This window comes from Dermatophagoides farinae, chromosome 5 (assembly GCF_024713945.1).
Source record: "Dermatophagoides farinae isolate YC_2012a chromosome 5, ASM2471394v1, whole genome shotgun sequence".
Classification (NCBI taxonomy): Eukaryota; Metazoa; Arthropoda; class Arachnida; order Sarcoptiformes; family Pyroglyphidae; genus Dermatophagoides; species Dermatophagoides farinae.
This window is the reverse complement of record NC_134681.1, coordinates 1032290-1051112: the sequence shown is the minus strand read 5'-3', so window position 1 is coordinate 1051112 and position 18823 is coordinate 1032290. Positions and strand designations below refer to the sequence as shown.

General features: G+C 31.0%; 5 protein-coding genes across 14 annotated transcripts in view; 4 read left to right on the top strand and 1 right to left on the bottom strand.

The window, feature by feature from the left end:
- The window catches only part of LOC124494023 (uncharacterized), a 42280-nt gene extending 36998 nt beyond the window's left edge, over positions 1 to 5282 (top strand). For 3 of the 10 annotated variants that reach the window (XM_075731314.1, XM_075731315.1, XM_075731316.1), the window contains exons 8-9: positions 51 to 788; positions 4271 to 5282. In XM_075731314.1, coding sequence (XP_075587429.1) covers positions 51 to 788; positions 4271 to 4440 — 908 coding nt within the window. In that variant the 3' untranslated portion in view covers positions 4441 to 5282. Of the gene's footprint in view, positions 1 to 50; positions 4162 to 4270 lie in introns of all 10 variants that reach the window. The other 7 variants (XM_075731319.1, XM_075731320.1, XM_075731317.1 and 4 more) reach the window with 4 other exon arrangements.
- LOC142597544 (neuferricin) lies at positions 5228 to 6216 on the bottom strand. Its single transcript, XM_075731325.1, has one exon. It carries the CDS (start codon positions 6214 to 6216, stop codon positions 5314 to 5316), a length of 903 nt encoding a protein of 300 aa, XP_075587440.1. The 3' UTR covers positions 5228 to 5313.
- On the top strand, positions 5904 to 8529 carry Noc3 (Nucleolar complex protein 3). The gene is made up of 2 exons (XM_075731323.1): positions 5904 to 6761; positions 6816 to 8529. Exons 1-2 carry the CDS (start codon positions 6388 to 6390, stop codon positions 8416 to 8418), a joined length of 1977 nt encoding a protein of 658 aa, XP_075587438.1. The 5' UTR covers positions 5904 to 6387; the 3' UTR covers positions 8419 to 8529.
- Positions 8463 to 9340, top strand: LOC124490493 (uncharacterized). Its single transcript, XM_047053015.2, has one exon. It carries the CDS (start codon positions 8463 to 8465, stop codon positions 9264 to 9266), a length of 804 nt encoding a protein of 267 aa, XP_046908971.1. The 3' UTR covers positions 9267 to 9340.
- A 363-nt stretch (positions 9341 to 9703) lies between these two features.
- LOC124499022 (uncharacterized) lies at positions 9704 to 10855 on the top strand. Its single transcript, XM_075731417.1, has 4 exons — positions 9704 to 10001; positions 10075 to 10325; positions 10413 to 10757; positions 10850 to 10855. The coding sequence occupies exons 1-4, from the start codon at positions 9704 to 9706 to the stop codon at positions 10853 to 10855; spliced, it is 900 nt and encodes a 299-aa protein (XP_075587532.1).
- The last annotated feature ends 7968 nt before the right edge of the window (positions 10856 to 18823 follow it).

Here is an 18823-nt window from a genome sequence, read left to right as displayed (position 1 = left end):
AAATGAAGGGTCATCAATTGATATTTTATTTTATTTTATTTTTATTATAGCTATTGCAGCCGCTACCGCTGCTGCTGCTGCTGCTACATCACCAAATCTAGTTAGTGCACAACATTTGGTCAATTTGGGATTGGATCCAGAACAATTGAATGCATATGCCACTGGTGGTGGTACTGGTGGTGTACCGATTGCATTAGCAGCTGCAGCTGCTGCTGCTGCTGCTACTACACATCCTCATCAAATTCGTCATCATCCACATCATTTGACAACCGGACATCCTGGTCATCATCATCAGCCATCACCGATTGGTGCACCGCTTATATTGGCCGGTACACCAACAGCACGTCAATTTGCTCATCCAGCTGCGGCGGCTGCAACACCACTGCCGCATCAATCGGCTCTTGTTCATCATCTTCATTATGGCCAAGCATTGCTCAATGGAAATTCAGCAGCCGCATCGATTCCACCTCAATTAATAACGGCAACTAGTACGCCCGATGGTACATTATTATATACAACAAATGTACATCCATCAGCGTTGAATCCTCATCATCCACATCAAACTCATCATCATCAATATGCCGCAACGGCTGCCGAATTTCATCATCAATATTCTGCATCATTAGCTGCTGCACAATTACTTGATTATCAAGCAGCCGCTGCAGTTGCAGCAGCTGGTGCACCTGTCATCACACCGGAACAATCCGGAACATCCGTATCGGCATCAACAGCAACAGGATCATCAGCATCGTCATCATCAGCCACATCCGGTGGGTTAACAACTTATGGTAGTTAGTTTGTCACAATTAAAACAAAAATAGCCAAATCTTTTCTATTCTTGTCTTTTTTTCTAGATTTTTTTTATACAAAAAAAATTCTATATTTCCTTTTATTTCTTTGAACAGTTTAGTTTTATTACTGAATTTATTTGTTTTTTTTTTCTTTTGTTGTTTTTTTATTCGTTACATTTTCATTCACGTTCTATTATTACCAATACAATATGTGTGCCTTGCCAATGATATATTATCATTTAATCAATCAATCAATCAATCAATCATTGATGGATTGATGATGATGATGATGATAATGGTGATGATGAAACTTATAGCTTTAAACACATTTATTACCATACACACACATGGCCATTATTTTTTCTATGGTGTGTGTGTGTGTCGATCACATCCAAAATCACATCATTATTTATTTTATGTTTTTGATCTATTTGAATTTTTTTTCTGTTTCTCTCCCTCTCTTTTTTTGTTTGTTTTGTTTGATGACCTACAATTTTCAAAAACTCTTTTATTACCTGTTTGGCCATCATCATTAGGTTTTTGTTCAGGTATTCAAAACAAAACAAAACGGGAAAAACATTGTGATTTTTTTTGTTATTGCTTTAATCGCATCAAATAATTTTTTTTGTCTGAATACGAAATGATATACTTAATTCAATTGAATGATTGATTGATTGATTGATTGATTGATCGTTTGAAACGTATTCTATTCATAATCTAATCAATTAATGTCATTCTTGAAATGAACATAAACCAAAAAAACCAAAAAATAAACAAAATGATGATATATAGATGAGTATTATAGTGGTGAAAAAAAAGATGAAACAAACTAAAGGCAGCTCAATTCACAGAATGAAATTAAAAAAAAACCAACAAAAGATTTTTTTTTTATTCCACCAAATTCAAATCTCTTGATGATGATGATGAATTTAATGCAACAACAACAACAACACAGAACAAACTATAAATTGTCAATAAAACAATACAATGCAATGAAGAAACAAAAAAATTTTAGCCCATTTGAAATCAATTAAAAACAATCAGTCAGTAGAAACATATAACAAGATGAAAAGTTTTTTTTCCATTTTGTCATTTTTGCTTGTTTGCAACCAAAAGTTGTATATTATAATACACACACACACACATCCATAAACAATTGAATTGAATCTAATCGAATTTGCAGAGACTTTTTTTTGGTTTTCCTTTTATTTTTGTCGCCAGTTTTTTTTTCTTTTGCACTACGACAATTTTGTCGTCACCCAGAATAGAAGAAAAAACGAACGAACGAACCACTAATTATCCAATAATTGATGTTTGATTTGGATAAATTTTTTTTATTGTTCGCTAGAATTTTATTCTATTCTTTCAAAATAGTGCATGTTTTATTAATTCTTTACCTTTAAAGTTACAAAATTATAATGAAAAGAGAAAAAGTTTTAAATTCTTGATACAAAAAGAAACAAAACCGAAACCAAAAAAAAAGAAGAAGAAAAAATTCACAACTTCCATAATGTGGCCCAAAGCCTATTCTGAATCTAGAATTTCTGATTCTTCTTCTTCATCTTTTTTTTCCTCTGAAATTTCTTTGCTCGTTTTTTTTTCTTTCATCACTTTGCCTGTCATCAAGAATACAGAAAAAAGGCATTGTATTTCAGTTGAAATTCTATTGTTGTTGTTGTTGTTGTTGTTGTTTTTTCCTATTCACATGTCATCATCAACATTACATCATGAATCGGTTGTGTGTGTGGGGGTGTTTTTTTTTTCTCTCTCTCTCTATATCCTCCTACTAATGATGATGATTGAAACACACATCAACCATTCAACCAACTTTGAATTCTCCAAAAAAAATACAGATCATGTATGGTTCCATCATCTTTTTTTTTACCGAATTTTTTCTTCGGCCCGAAGTAAAAAAAAATAGATATTTTCCATTCATATGGTCTTTTGTTGTTGTCAAATACACACAGTTATTCATATACATAAAAAAATAAGCCAATTTTTTGAATTTAGTTTCATTACAACTGAAGCTGATTTGTTTTTTTTTCTTCACCTTTTTTCCGGCACTTCCACATCCGGTTGTTGCATTTTTTTTTGCTACTTAAATTTTTTTTTTGTTTATTATTAGAATACAGTTTTTGTGGTAGTCATCACCATTCGTTCATTTTTTAATTATCGAAATCATTAGCCATCCATTTTTGTTTGTCAGCATATACGCTGCCCACCAAGCTTTGTTTTTTTTTGTCAAACATTTACCTCCGTTTTTTTTATTCACCTTGGCAGTTCCAATAATCTATTAAATACTCAGTTTGAATTTGCAATTTTCTTAATTTTTTCATTTTTTTTCTCCATATAAAACACTATATATAATTTTTTTGTTGTTGTTGTTGTTGTTGCCCATCCATTTATGGTTCGATGATGATGATGATGATTATTATTACGATGTGCAACTATATATCCGGCGTGTTTATATGCATTGTGTGTTGGTGTTGCCGTTAAATGATGTTTAGATTAAAATGTATACCATTATTTGTTGTTGTTGTTGTCGTTTTTTTTTTTGCAAATTAAAATTAATAATAATAATTGACAATTCATCATAAAAGATTTAAATTAAATCGTTTATTCTGAAATGTTTGAATCATTTCAAAAAAAACAATCGATGGTAAAACAATGAGCCAGGGGCACAATAATCCACAATGATGATGATGATGATGATGAGAAAAATGAATGAATGACCTGCTTGAACATGAAACGCATCACTCATTTTTCCAATCCTTTTATAATCCTTTTAATCTGTTTTACAAACAAACAAACAAAAAAAATTAATTTTTTTTTTAAATTTAAATTTTAAATTAATCAAAATCAATAATATTTTTTTTTTGAATCAATTTTGACTAATGCTTGCTTTTTTTCTCTCTTTCTTCTTTTTTTCGATTCTACCTCTTTTTGTTTTGTTTTTTGTTCAAAAAAAAAAAATTTCATATCGATCGATTGACCGAATCACTGACACAACTGATAATCATCCTACTACTACTACTATTTACCACTACTATATTATCATTATTTATGAATAACTACTACTACTACTACTTTTTTTTATATAAATAATCAAACTGCTGCATTGTACGGCTGCTGTGTTTTGCTAATTTGAACAAAATCAATCAATCAATCAATCAATCAACCAACCAACCAACTGATCAATCAATCAAACAACTGTCCAAAATTCCGGAATTTATCTCTTCTAATTACTACCAATACTACTGCTATCATTACTACTATTATTACAACGTTACTAATCTGTTATTTTTTTTATAATATTTATGGATGTATTGAATATATATTGAAATTGAAAAACGTCCCTGGCTCAATAATGGTAAAAAAAATATTCAATATCAAAAAAAAACAAACAAACAAATTTTTTTCGCCTTTCCATATACCCAATTTATTGTCATTTATCATCATATATAAATATATATATATAGGATTAAAAGAAAAACGTCAAACCGGTAATCCATCAAATGGTTTACGTAATGCTGCAATTATGAGTGCTGCACTCACTACTGGTACTGTTAATGTTGGATCACCAAATCATAATCATCGTTATCATCCATATGATCATCATCATTTAATGCGTGCAGCAAGCAGTAGTTAAAATTTATAATTGGAGAAAACAAAAAAATAAAATCAATTCCTTGGCTTCCAATCAATCAATCAATCAATAAATCACATCTTTCTCATTTATTCACACAAAACATACACACACCCACACACACACCGACAAAAAAATTGCCATAATATCAAATTATAATCACATACACATCTCGCACACACCTCCTAATATATACGCCTATACAAAACAAAGTAAAAAAAAAAAATATGAAAACCTTTCTTTCTTTCGAATTCAAGTGCCATTCAATTTTTATCGATTATATCACACCCATACACCCACCCACACACACGCACACACACAAATACAACCATCCACACACCCAACAATATTTGGAACACAACTTGAAATTCAAATTGGCCTGAAGGATTTTTCTCCTTGTTTTTTTTGTTTCTTTCATCATCATCATCATTGTTTGTTTATTTAATTTTTTCTTTCGTTTTTTTTTAAATTTTTTTTTTTTTTTAGTTTTAGTTGATTTTCATTCAAAATTATTGTTGGTCAATTGTGATTGTTGTGTTGTTTTTGTTGTTGATGATAATAATAATAATGTTTATTACTATATCCACAACACAATTATTACAATTTATATATGAACAAACAAACAAACATGAAAACATGAAAACAAACAAAATTGTTTTGAAAATCAAAATCAATACCGTTGTTTTTTTTAACCGGAAAAAAAGGAAAAAATTCTCTTCCCTTTTTCCGTTGTGGCTATGTTGTCCTTTTTTTTCTATTATATATGTGAAATGGATGAATGTTATTTTCATTTTTTTTTCTTTACTTCAATTTGGAATTTATTATTAAAAATGGTTAAATGAAAATTTTAATTTTTTAAATTTTTAAATTTCATCATCATGATGTAATTGAACATTCCAATGATTTTGGATCACAATTTTCATAGTGTTTAAAACGACAACCAGGTGTCGCCAGTTTGACATCATCATCATTTTGATCATTTTGATCATCATCATCATATTGCATACCAATCGATGAATGATTCTGTTGTTGATCACAATAATCAATACTTTGTTCATCTTCATTATTAACGCAAGCGCAACGCCATTTTTTCTGAAATAAATCATAAAATAATCTTGGTTTTCCTGTCCAATATCGTTGAATGCCACCACTTAATTTTGTACACCAAACACGTCCCAGATTTGTTTGTGCATCCCAATGTGAATTACATGGTGGATATTGATTTAATTCTTCTGTTTCCAATTGTTTGTTTGTAGCCGATTTTGATAGCATACGTTTTACACGATGTAATTTTTTTGTAGCACAACCATCGTTATCATAATAGCTGCCAATAACCAATCCGACACGTGGATATTTATCATCATACAATTTAATCCATGTTTCCATACCATTCATATAGCTACCATCTAGATCGCTAATATCATCTCGTAATTCGTCTACAGTGTCGAATTCACCGGTTAAAAAGGCACGAGTTCCATCACGTCCAGCAAAAAATGAATATGATCCACCTGGATGATAATAATGTCCATCACTGACATTATAAACGACGCCCATAAATCCTAATAATATGGATGGTAATTGTGTATGTTGAGCTAATTCTTCTGGTGTGAATAGAATTTCATTTTTACGTAGACATTTTGGTTGCACCCTTTTCACTATTGAAGGTTCGTTTGTTGTCATTGGTTGACGTATAACAAACGGAAGTGTTGCCACACCCAAGAGTAGGCCAATTAGGCCACATATTATGAAATTTTGTTGACGTTGATCTGGTTGATACATTTCAACACATACACCTGTATTATGAAATTATTCGAAAAACCTGCTCATTTAAATTTCAAATCTAAATTAACATTGATTGATCACTGTATGTGTAAATAGTGGCTGAAATTGAAAAAACAACGTGATCGATGAGCACGTTTTTCTTTGGAAAATTCCTAGTTCATTCTGAAAATGAAATTGAAAAAAATGATTTCTGAAGACGATTATGATTTCGATATGATTGATCCGGAAATTATCGCCGATGATGAGATGATGAAATCATCGGAAACTTTTCGAGAAAAACCGATCAAAAAAACCAATGCCACATTGGTACAAAAATTTGCTGAACGTCAAAAAACTATTCGAGAATATCGACGACTCCTGGCATCTATAAGCGAACGGGTAATGTCCGATCCACAGCACAATATTCATCGATTAAAACAGTTGCTAACCATTTTGATCACCTCACGTGATGATCCTCGAATCGGATCGGCTTTTTTCACCATACAAAAACTTACCATTCTTGCTTTGAATATAATTTTTTTGGATATTATCCCAAATTATCGGTAAGTTTTGCCAATATTTAAATACAAAATATAAACTTTATTTTGTGTCATTAGAATTTATAAACGTGGTGAACAAACAACATCAAAATTGAAAAATGAAACCCGACATGTATTGGATTTTGAACATCGATTACTGCAATACTATCAGGAATATTTAAAACGTTTAAAACGAGTGATCGGATCTGTTGTCGATTCACGAAAACAGGGCGATTCCGATTTTTATCGGACAATGTTGACAACCTTAGAGGCAAGACAACGTTTAGCCACTATTGGTTGTCGCTGTGTAAGCGAACTCATCAGTCGACATTATGATTTTAATTGTCGTGAAACATTGATAGATTCAGCAGCCAAAGTATTATGTAGTAATCAGGCTACAAATGAAATGCAACAAACCATTTATGATGGATTAAAAATTTTATTTCGTAAAGATTTAATGGGTGAAACAACACTTGTTCTCGTTAAATCAATGACTATGATGATTCAGAATTTACGATTTCGTATTCGTCCATTGGCTATGTCTGTATTTAAGAATATTTTCTATCGTGAAATTCATGAAAATGAATCAAAAATGATTGGTAAAAATCGAAAATCAAATAATCAACCATCTCGACGTGATCGTAAACAGACGAAAAAAATGAAACTATTAGAAAAACAATTACTTGAAACGGAAGCCACAGAAAGTCAACAAGTTAGACAACGTCATGAATTGAATATACATGAAAATCTATATGCATTCTATATGAAATTCATGACAATTTTACATGAAACATTATTACAGCCTAATGGTAATGATCTTGATCGATGGTATCGTCCATTATTGCCTATTGCATTGGAATCTATCATTCATCTTGCATTACATTCAAATGAAGAATTTGCCTATGCTTGGATACGAAAATTGAAATCATTTCTCGAATCGGTCGAATTAGCAGAAAAATTTCAACCATATGATAAATTGATTTTTATGAAAAATATTTATACATTAATGTCACGTATTGAATCTACTGCATCATCGACGACTACAAATCAATTTGATTTTAAACATTTATATCAAGTTTTGTATGAATTTCCCATCGATGGACAAGATGGACAAACATTTCGCCTTTATTTACAATGTATCCATGTAATGATCATCAAATCAATTCGTCATCATTTTCTCATTGATCGTTTGATAAATTTTGTTTATCGTTTTCTATCACTAGCCACTAAATTGCCTTCACCTCAAGCAATTGTTCTTTTATATATGGCACGTAAATGTATACAACTTCATCCACAATGGCCTAATCTAGATGATGATGATGATGATTATAATAATAATAAACATATGAATTGTAAAAATTGGACTCTACCAAAAAACGTTGATGGTGATACATTGATCAATCAAAATCCAATGGATGGCCGTCGAAAATCCATGCAAACAATCCTGGCCATCATACGAATGTTGATCAATGAATCATCAGATGGTTACATTCGTTTATATGCATCATGTGTACAAGAAGATGTATGGCATAAAAATTGCCAATTTTTAAATCATCAACAACAACAATCAATGATGAATAAATTCATTCAAAAACATCAACTAGATCGTAATGTTTGTGAACGATTACTATCTGGTAATATTGAACCATTGGATTTGTATGAACAACTGGTTGAAATCTAGTTATATTTATTCTAAAAAAAAAATATTCAATTTACATTTTTGTCATGTTTCATGTTGTTTTTGTTATTTTGTATTGGAGAAATAAATTCATTGTGTCGATATCGTTGAAAATAATGTCAGCCATTATAATCATAATTCTAATTTTAATGACCCATGGTCATTGTTCAAAAGTTCAATATGTTCAATATCAACCAATGATGATGAATAATAGTGATCAATTATTGTATGAACAATCAAGATGTTCACTTGAATATCAAACAATTGATCTTGATTCGGAATCATCAACAACAAATTCAATAAATGGTCATCAATCGATTCATTATTATCCACGTTGTATTCGTGTATCTCGTTGTATTGGATGTTGTTCAATGCAAGGACAAATCAATTTCGATGATTGGAATCAACGTGAATGTCGTCCAACAAATATTCAATATAAAACCATCATACAAACAGCTCAATCAATCGATCATTATCATCATAATCCGGATATGATGATGAAATTATATCATCGTAAAGTTCAAGTTGCCTATCATACTGGTTGTCAATGTTATTGTCGACAACATCTCATGAATCAATGTTCAAATCAGCGACAAAAATTCTATAATGATTCATGTCGTTGTGAATGTAGACCGGATCTAGTACATGAACGATTTGAATGTACAAAACGATTGACCATACATGGCCATATGTTCTGGGATAATGATCGTTGTGAATGTCGATGTCCACAATTCTATTATGCTTATAAACATCATTTACATCCAATGTCTATAGATACATTTTGTCCACGTGGACATCGTTTCGATATGAACAATTGTAAATGTATCAAACAAAAAAATAATATTCTGTGAAACAAAAAAAAAAAAAACAAATGAAACTGAAATTATTATAATAATAAATGAATAAATAAAACGTTTATGAATGACATTTTCTCTTGATCCATATATTTTGATCCATCTTTTTCCATTCTGAAATCATTCAAGTATGACCGTAATCAAGTAAAAGGTGGCCACCATCACCGCCACCAGGTGCCATGTAAATGTATATATGTGTGTATATGCTTGGTACCTACCGCCGGTGCAAAATTGGATTGACATCTGCACAATTTTTTTTTTTAATTTTCATTACTACTCTCTATCCTTGATCCGGGTTGAATTTTTTTTTCTTCTGGATAAATCTAGATCCTCAGGAAAAAAGATACATTGATCATAACATTATCAACCATCAATCGGTCAGCATCGTTTTTGTAAAAATGTTGAAAAAAACGTTTTTTATTGTTATCTTACTAATGATTGAAAAAATTCAATTGAAATCAATGGATGATATTGAGAAACGATCCATATCTTCACCATCTTTGACATTAGAACAAATGTTGATAAAAATTGGCCGATTGGATTCCATGAAATCAACGCCAGCCATTCATCATCATCCACAAACGGCCAAAAATTTTCTTGGTGAATTTGCTCGATTCTATAATGTTGGTGTTGTTTTCGACGAAACACCGGTTAAATCTAACCATGAATACCAAAATCCAATTATTTCAATTGAATCGACAAAATCAAAGTTTCAGAAACCCAAACGTAGAGGTTTGTTGATTTTTTTCCGACTCTTTTCACTGAATTCTATGATTTTCTCAATGTTTTTTTTGAAAAATCGAAGAAATTTTTTCGATAGCCGATATACAACCACAAGCTGAATGTGTACCTGAATTAAAAACAATACAATTGAATACAGCATCTGCAACTGCAGGTGATGTTGGTCAACAACAACAACAACAGCATCATTGGCATCGATCAAATAACCAGGATCTTTACTATCCACATTGTATACGGTTACCTCGTTGTGGTGGCTGTTGTCCATCACAGCGGTTACTCTGTCGACCTAAATCAATTACATGGCATAATGTTTCCGTAAGTAAGAAGAAAATTCCAAAGAATTTATAATAAGAATATTTTTTTTCTATTAATCCACACACACACACACACATATGTTAACAGGTTATGCATGTACAATATTCACCAACACAGCGACGATTCCGTTTTAGTGGAATTCAACACATACGTGTTGAATATCATCAACAATGTGGCTGTGAATGTATTCAACAATCAAAGGATTGTAATCATGGACAAATCTATCGGCCAAATGAATGTCGTTGTGTTTGTTCATTAAATGATCGTCTACAATGTGTACGTCAGAATAATTATCGTAATCAATCTATGCCAACGTTTCGTTTTTGGAATGAAATCAACTGTCAATGTCAATGTCGATTACCAACCAGTATAAATCAATCGAAACAAATATCAAAAATAGAAAATTGTCCATCAGGTTATCATTTTAATTATGTGAGCTGCAGGTCAGTAGATGGCGAAACTATTCCAATTATTATCTATATTTGTTTTTCAATTAATTTTCTCTTTTCCAATTATAATAAAAGATGTGAACAAATTGCTATTAGAAAATTAAATAGGACAGAAGATCCAATCAATTCAGCTTCATTATCATCCACTACACGGATGAATCGATCTATTATCAATAATTATCATCATAGTAATCATCGATCGAATGTTCAACAAAAACAACAACAACAACAACATCTGTTTACATTCAATCAGAATAACCGATTTCATCGATTATTTTTTCGTCAACTAACATCATCAACATCAACATCATCATCATCGACATTCGTATCACTAAATAAATTACCAACAATAGAAAAAAAAGAAACAAGATGATTATAAAGAGGATAATAATATATATATATGTCAATAAAAGAAAATAAGATAAACCAGGCCGTTGGTGGCAGCATCGTCGATAATAATGACAAATTGATTTAACCATTAAAAAAAAAAGTTTATTATTGATTAAAAATAAACAAAAAAAAATAAAAAAATAGAATTCCTACTACAATCTATGTATGACTCTTTGTTTTGGATACATCATCATATGCCATCATCATTGTGTCTGGTATTTTTATTTTTTTTTCTTCTTCTTCATCATCATTTCAATTCATTCGTATATACGAAGCATGTGAACAAAAAAAAAAAAATGAAAATGAAAATCAAAAGAATTAATGACACACACACAATAATAATAATAATAATCATATGATGATTATGATAATAAATAAATGTGTGTGTAGTATTGCCTTGAAAATTGTTGAAGTTGGTTTTTAACAACAATCATACAATCGTAATTGTAATTGAATTTGAATTAATATTCATATATATTTGGAAGCTTATTTGCTTTGAATTAATTAATTAAAAATATTGTTATTCAAGTTTGACTAATTCTTTAATAGGTTATGGGCCTAGTATTGCTTACGAATTAACGTTTCGTTTTTCTTTGTGCTTAGTCATTCTTGTTATTTTTACTCTTGTGTTATCATCATATTTTTTTACCGTATCGATATTTATTTTTACGACAATGTCCAATAAAGAATTTAATGTTGTTAAGACCCTTAAACTGGGCGAAGTAACATATAGACAATGGTATGTTACTCTATTGGATGCTCTGGAAGCGCTAGACCTCGATGATTTTGTTAAAGATTTCAAGTACATACGTAATGATGGTGATGCAGCTATAACAAAAGAAGAGAAAGGTCGTATCGCAAAGGTTAAAAATATCATACGATTGTCGATTTCTAATGAAGATTTAGAAAGTATTATGGAATGTAATAATCCAAAGGAAATGATTAGTGAATTGGACAGAAAATATCGTGGTCCAGGTGCTAAGTCTGCTTGGGAATTATTACGTGATTTTGATACAATCAAGTTTGAAGGCTCGATTCAAGGTTTATTTGCTAAGTTACGGCAATTATTTGCAGCTTTTGCTGATAAAAATATTAAGCTGCCGAGTTATTTTATGAATTCCAAAGTACGAGCTCTTTTACCCGCTGAATATGATGAGATGTGCAAAATGGTTGACATCTATAATGGCGGAAGATCAGAAACTGATTATATGAGTGATAAACAGTTTGAATCCGAATTATTGAGATTCGAGAGAGAGAAAAATTTGAAATTTTCTGCTCAAAATACGTCTTTGGCCGCAACAATTAAATCGAATAATTCTTCTACATTGTTGAACAAGAAGAAATTTAATGGAACTTGCCATTATTGTAAAATTAAAGGTCATATTGAAAAATTTTGCCGAAAGAAAATGAACGATTCTAAAAGTGGTCAACAGAACAATGAAGCCAAACCGAGCAATGAAAATAAACTTGCAAGTTTGAGTGCTGTTGTTAAGATTTCTGATATTGATTGTCATATGAATCAGTTATCTTCGAATGTGTCATCTTCGTTGTCTTTGGTCTCTGTGTCTTCGGTGAAGTTTTTAGCTGATTGTGGTGCGTCCAATCATATTGTGAACGATAGATCGTTGTTATCTAATATTCGTAAAACAAGTCATCAAATTATAACGATGAGTGGTGTGGTCAATGGTCCTGAACAAGGTGATATGAAATGTCAATTGTTTAATGGAAAAAGTTGGGTTCCAATGGTAATAAGAGATGTCTATTACGTAGCTGGCCAACCATTCAATCTTATTGCGATTGGTAAAATTTGTAGACGGGAGAATGTTAGAAGTGTGACAAACAATGATGGTATTACGATTTATCACAAAGAAGTTCCGATTCTTATTGGTGAATGGAGCACAGAATACCTGAACATTATTGAATTACGAATTAGAATTGATGTTTCTTCTTCGAAAAATATTGTGAATGTTGCTGTAAATTCGATGGCTAAATGGCATGAAAGATTTGGTCATTTTTCAACGAATACAATTGGTAAAATGTTCAAACAGAAACTAGTTGATGGCATACCGAATAGTTTAAACAATGATATTGATTATTGTACGCCATGTAAGATTGGAAAGTTGACAGATATTTCGCATCATATTGAATCTGATAATCCACATATTTTGCCTGGTTCGAAGTTGCATTTGGACATTGGTGGTTACACTGATGTTTCTATCCATGGTAATCGATATTTCCTTTTGGCTGTTGATCATAGATCGAGGTTTGTGAAGGTGGCTTTTATGAAGTCTCGTGATCAAACACTTGATAAGTTCAAGTGTATTGTCAATGAAATTAAACTGGAAACCGGAAATAACGTTTTATGCATTCGAACTGACATGGGCACAGAATTTCGTTCTGAGTTGTTTCAGAATTATTTAAGTGGTCATGGAATTATTCATGAAAAAGCATCTGTAAATACACCACAACAGAATGGTCGATGCGAACGTGCTATGCGTACACTGATGGATCACGCAATTTCAATGTTATTATCGACTGATCTACCCCGTTTTTTATGGGATGAAGCTGTTAATTGTTCGGCTTATTTGATGAATCTGGTTTTGAATTCTCGTAATGAAATACCGTATGAAAAGTATTTTGGTATAAAACCTGATGTCTCAAATCTTCGTATTTTTGGTTCGGAAGGCCAAGCTTTGAATAAAAATCGAAATAACAAATTTGATGCTAAATCAAAGTTTGTTCGAATGATTGGATACGAAGGTCAAACAATATATCGTGTTTATGTTTCTGGTGCACGTCGTGTTGAATTATGTTCATCTGTAGATTTCGATGAAAAACCTAAATGTGTTGTTCAGCCCATTGGTTTCGATGTCAACAAATCGACTATAAACAATTGTGAAAGTGAATCAAACACTGTTATTTCTTTTGTTGATTCTCGTGATGATGATGTTCCAAATCAACCTGATTCTAATTTTCGTGGTCCTGGCCGACCAATTGGTGCTAAAAATCGTTTATTCCAACAAAGTGAAGAACGTCTTCAGTCATTACGTGTTCTTCCTGGTCGTTCAATTGTTGGTGTGTGTGTGGCACGCTATGAACCATCTACGTTCAATGAGGCTATTAATAGTGATGAATCAGAAAAATGGCGAGAAGCAATGGATAAAGAATATAATCAATTAATTAAACATCAGACATGGCAGTTAGTTGATAAACCAGATAATGAACCGATTATAACTGTGAAGTGGATCTTTACAATCAAGGACGATGGAAGATACAAAGCCCGTTTGGTGGCTCGTGGTTTTGAGCAATACTCAGATTCTTTAGATATTTATGCTCCTGTTGCTCAAATGGATGTGATTCGTTTATTCTTTTCGCTAGTGGCATCTTGGGATATGGATTTAATACAGTTCGATTGTTCCAATGCTTTTCTCAATGGTGATATTTATGAAACTGTATATATCGATCAACCGTTAGGATATGATGATAAAACTGGACGTGTTTGTCTGTTGAAGAAAGGTTTATATGGTCTTCGACAAAGTCCACGTAGCTGGAATCGGAAGTTTGATGAAGCAATTATATCTTTGGGATTTCGTTCATCAACATTTGATCCTTGTTTATATTTTATTAAGAAGGACAATGAATTTACGATGTTATGTTTATACGTCGACGATGCTCTTTTGGCTTCGAATATACCTGGAAAAGTGAAAAGTTTATTTGAAGAAATTGGTCAGATCTTTGAGATACGTTCGGTCGATTCTTGTAAATATCTTGGCATTAATTATACTAGAAATCATTTATCGAAGACGATCATGCTTTATCAATATGATTATCTCATTGGAAAATTGAAAATGTTTAATATGGCTGATAGCAGAAAAGTTGATACTCCTCTTGCTGCTGGAATCGATCCGTATCAACAATCGTCATCGAATATGGCTTACCCTTATAGACAAGCAATTGGTGCCTTGTTATATCTTTCTTGCAAAACGAGACCAGATATAGCATTTTGTGTTTCTTTGTTGGCACGTTTTGCTGATAAAACAACAGATATTCATGTTAAGATGTTGAAACGTGTGTGGCGATATTTATCTGGCACTAGACATTATGGGATTATACTTGGTGGTGATAATCTGAAATGTGTAGCTTATTCTGATGCTGATTTAGCAGGAGAAAAAGAAAATAATCGAACAACAACTGGTCATATAGTTTTATATGGTGGCCCGATTATATGGAAAACAAAATTGCAGAAATGCGTCATCGACAATACAGCAGAAGCCGAATTCATCTCTGTGTCTGTTTGTTCAAAGGATGTCCGTTTCGTCTTAAATGTTCTCGAAAATTTGGAAATCCTAATCGATAAACCAGTCATTAATTGTGATAATCAAGCTGCGGTGAAACAACTATTGGCTGAGAATATTTCTCTAAAATTGCGACATATCAACATTAAGTTTCTAATGGTTCGTGATTTAATCCAGCGTGGTTTGATGTCTATACAGTGGATATCTTCCGATGCACAGTTGGCGGACGTTTTAACAAAACCGTTAAGTCGAAAGAATCTTATATCTTTTGTCGAGAATTTGCCATTGTATGATTTTGTCAAAACGGGGGAGTGTTGAAGTTGGTTTTTAACAACAATCATACAATCGTAATTGTAATTGAATTTGAATTAATATTCATATATATTTGGAAGCTTATTTGCTTTGAATTAATTAATTAAAAATATTGTTATTCAAGTTTGACTAATTCTTTAATAAAAATGAATCCAGAAAAAAAGTTTGAATGGAAAAAAACAGAATGGAAAAAAATTTCAGTCAACATTGTTACAATATGAATGAATGAATGAATGAATAAATGAATCGTACGTTAATTAATCATAGCTCAGTCATTATAATTCCAATGTTTTTTTTCAAAGAATTCATTCGCCCAAAGTGAGAGTTAGTTATAGTGTGTATATTTCTTATCAAATTGAGTTTTTTCCTTGAATTTTTTTTTTACTTTTACCCGATTTCATATTTTTCTTGTGTGTGTGTATGTGTGTGTGTGTGTGTGGGTGTGTGGCTACTACCCTTAAGGTAGGGATTATTGAACAGAAATAATAATATCTTTGGAATGGAAAAAAAAATTTCTTCAAACATTCACGTTTGATTATTATTACAATTTTTTTTCATTTCCTCTGGTTGATACCGTAGAATCATTTCAAGTTGATGATTTGGATGAGAGAGAGAGATTAAGATACAGACAGACATATGATGATATATTTCGGACAGTAATCAAATGAACAACAAAAATATCGAGATTATGGCGACGGTAGTCTAAATGAAGGAGAAAAAAAAAGATTTTCATTACTAATCATGTATGGGTTCCAAGAGATCTATCCATGGATGATATATTATCGTAAAATCAAAAATTGGTGTGGACGAAAAAAGGATTTCTTTTAATATAATTGGTGTGTGTGTGTGTATGCGTGTCAATTGGAAATAGATGATGGAAGAGCTCAAGCTCAAGGAAAAATTATCATCATCATCATTATTATTATTATGAGCTTATATTTCGATTTTCTGGTTCTCGAATCATCGAATTTTAGTCGTATTCACCTCATCTCATTTCATTTTCATTTTCATTTTCATTTTCATTTCATCATCTTATATACTTTCAAAGATTTAATGCCTGGATTCTTTTTTTTTCATTTTCTTTGATCAACAAAAAAATTTACCTCGCTCTGTGTTTTTTTTCTTTCATTTCTCTCTTGTTTATCAACTTGACTGATGAAAATGGTACAACAAATAGGAGGAAGAAAAAAAAATAAATGAGCAAATTATTGCTGATTAGTTATCATCATAGTTTGACAATAAGCCATTAACCCGGACATTTTATATATGATTACACACAAACATTATTATTATTGCAAAACGGAAAATTGGTCATGTTGTGTGGCAAGATTTTTTTTTTTTGATGTCCCCCCTTCCATAAACCAAGTACCAGTTTAATGATGATGATGATGATGAAGTCCACATATATATTATTGATTTAATTTCCTTGATGAAACTCCGGTAATTGTCATCATTATCATTATCATTATCATCATCATCTGTCAAAATACAAGAGTATCTTCCTTTTTTATAAGTAGAAATTTCATGAAAGAAACAAAAAAAAAAGTATATTCAAAAAGGAAATTACTTTTGTCTACATATAGACAATGTAAAGAAATGAAAAATGAAACCCTTTAGTTGTTGTCTTGTTGTCCATCATAGCCTTGTAATAATATCATTTTTTTTCGACAAAAATAAATGTAACATTTGCGTGTTCCGGACAAAAAAAACTATAGTATAAAACACCCATTGTGAATGATAAGTGTTTATTTTTTTTGTGCGTTTTGTAGAGCAAAATAAAAAAAAAAACAAAAAAAAAAGAATCATTGAAAATTGTAAAACGGTATACTGTTGTTGTTGTTGTTGTTTTTCTAAAAATAAATCGGTGAAAAAAAACAAACAAACACACACACACACTGAAAATGAACAAACATGAAAAATAATCAGAATTTTAGGTAGCAATGTTGTATACAACAAAAATAAAAATTGTGTTCATTTTGCATTCAATTTCTCGATGCAGTTGTCGTCGTTGTCATTGTAAATTGTTTGGTTGTTTCAATTCGTTTTCATTTTCATGCATTATATTTGGTTTATATTTCACATTTTGTTGGCTATTTTTTTTCCATGTGAATAAAAATGAGAATGTACCCGGTTTTTTTCTATCACTCTCTGTGTGTGTGTGTGTGTATGTGTGTACCCGCGAATAATAACGATGATCATTTTTTGTTTTGTTTTTTTTGCCGAAAGAAAATGTCGATTAATTTTTATTGTTATTTGTCCAATGATGATAATTGTTTTCGGTGTGTGTGTGTGTGTGTGTTCGGTATACTGTCCTTGTTACAATACATTACACCTATGAGTGGACCTATATGTTGCCTAAAAAAAAAGAATAATAAATTCTATGTTCATTTTGACTAATTCTACATTCGAATTCTTGTTTCAAGTGAAAAAAAAAGAAAAAGAAACTAATAAAAAACAAAACAAAACAAAACAACAAACAATCAACGGAATAATAACAAAACGTTTTTTTTTTGGCCAATGTTTCAGTCACGAATATATCGATGTTGTTTTTGTTGTTGTTGTTGTTGTTGGTTGTTGTTGTCGTCAAAACACATTGTTGATGAATGAGATGATAAATTAAAAAAGGGCTGTATATATCAATAAACTTTATTTGTACACTATCCAGAAACAGAGGAAAAAAAAGATGATGATGAGACGAAAAAAAAAATTTTTTTTCGTTAAAACAAACAAAAAGAAATAAAATGAAAAAAAGGAAAAATTCTTATTAGTTTTTCAATTTTCATTTCTGGATTCTTTTATTATTATTTTACTTTTGATTTGTCAGGAATTTTTTTCTTTTGCATTATTATCATCTCGATTCTTTTGCTTCCACCATCATTTTTCCACTTTTTGTTTCAAAATTTTTTTTTTTGATTAAATTTTTCAATTATCATTCAATTTGAATTTGATTTGATGATTGAATTGGTGAAAAAAAACATTACCTTTATCATTATTCATTCACTTTCAATTGTTTTCACAATTGTTTTTTTTTTCTCCAATGACATTCATTCAA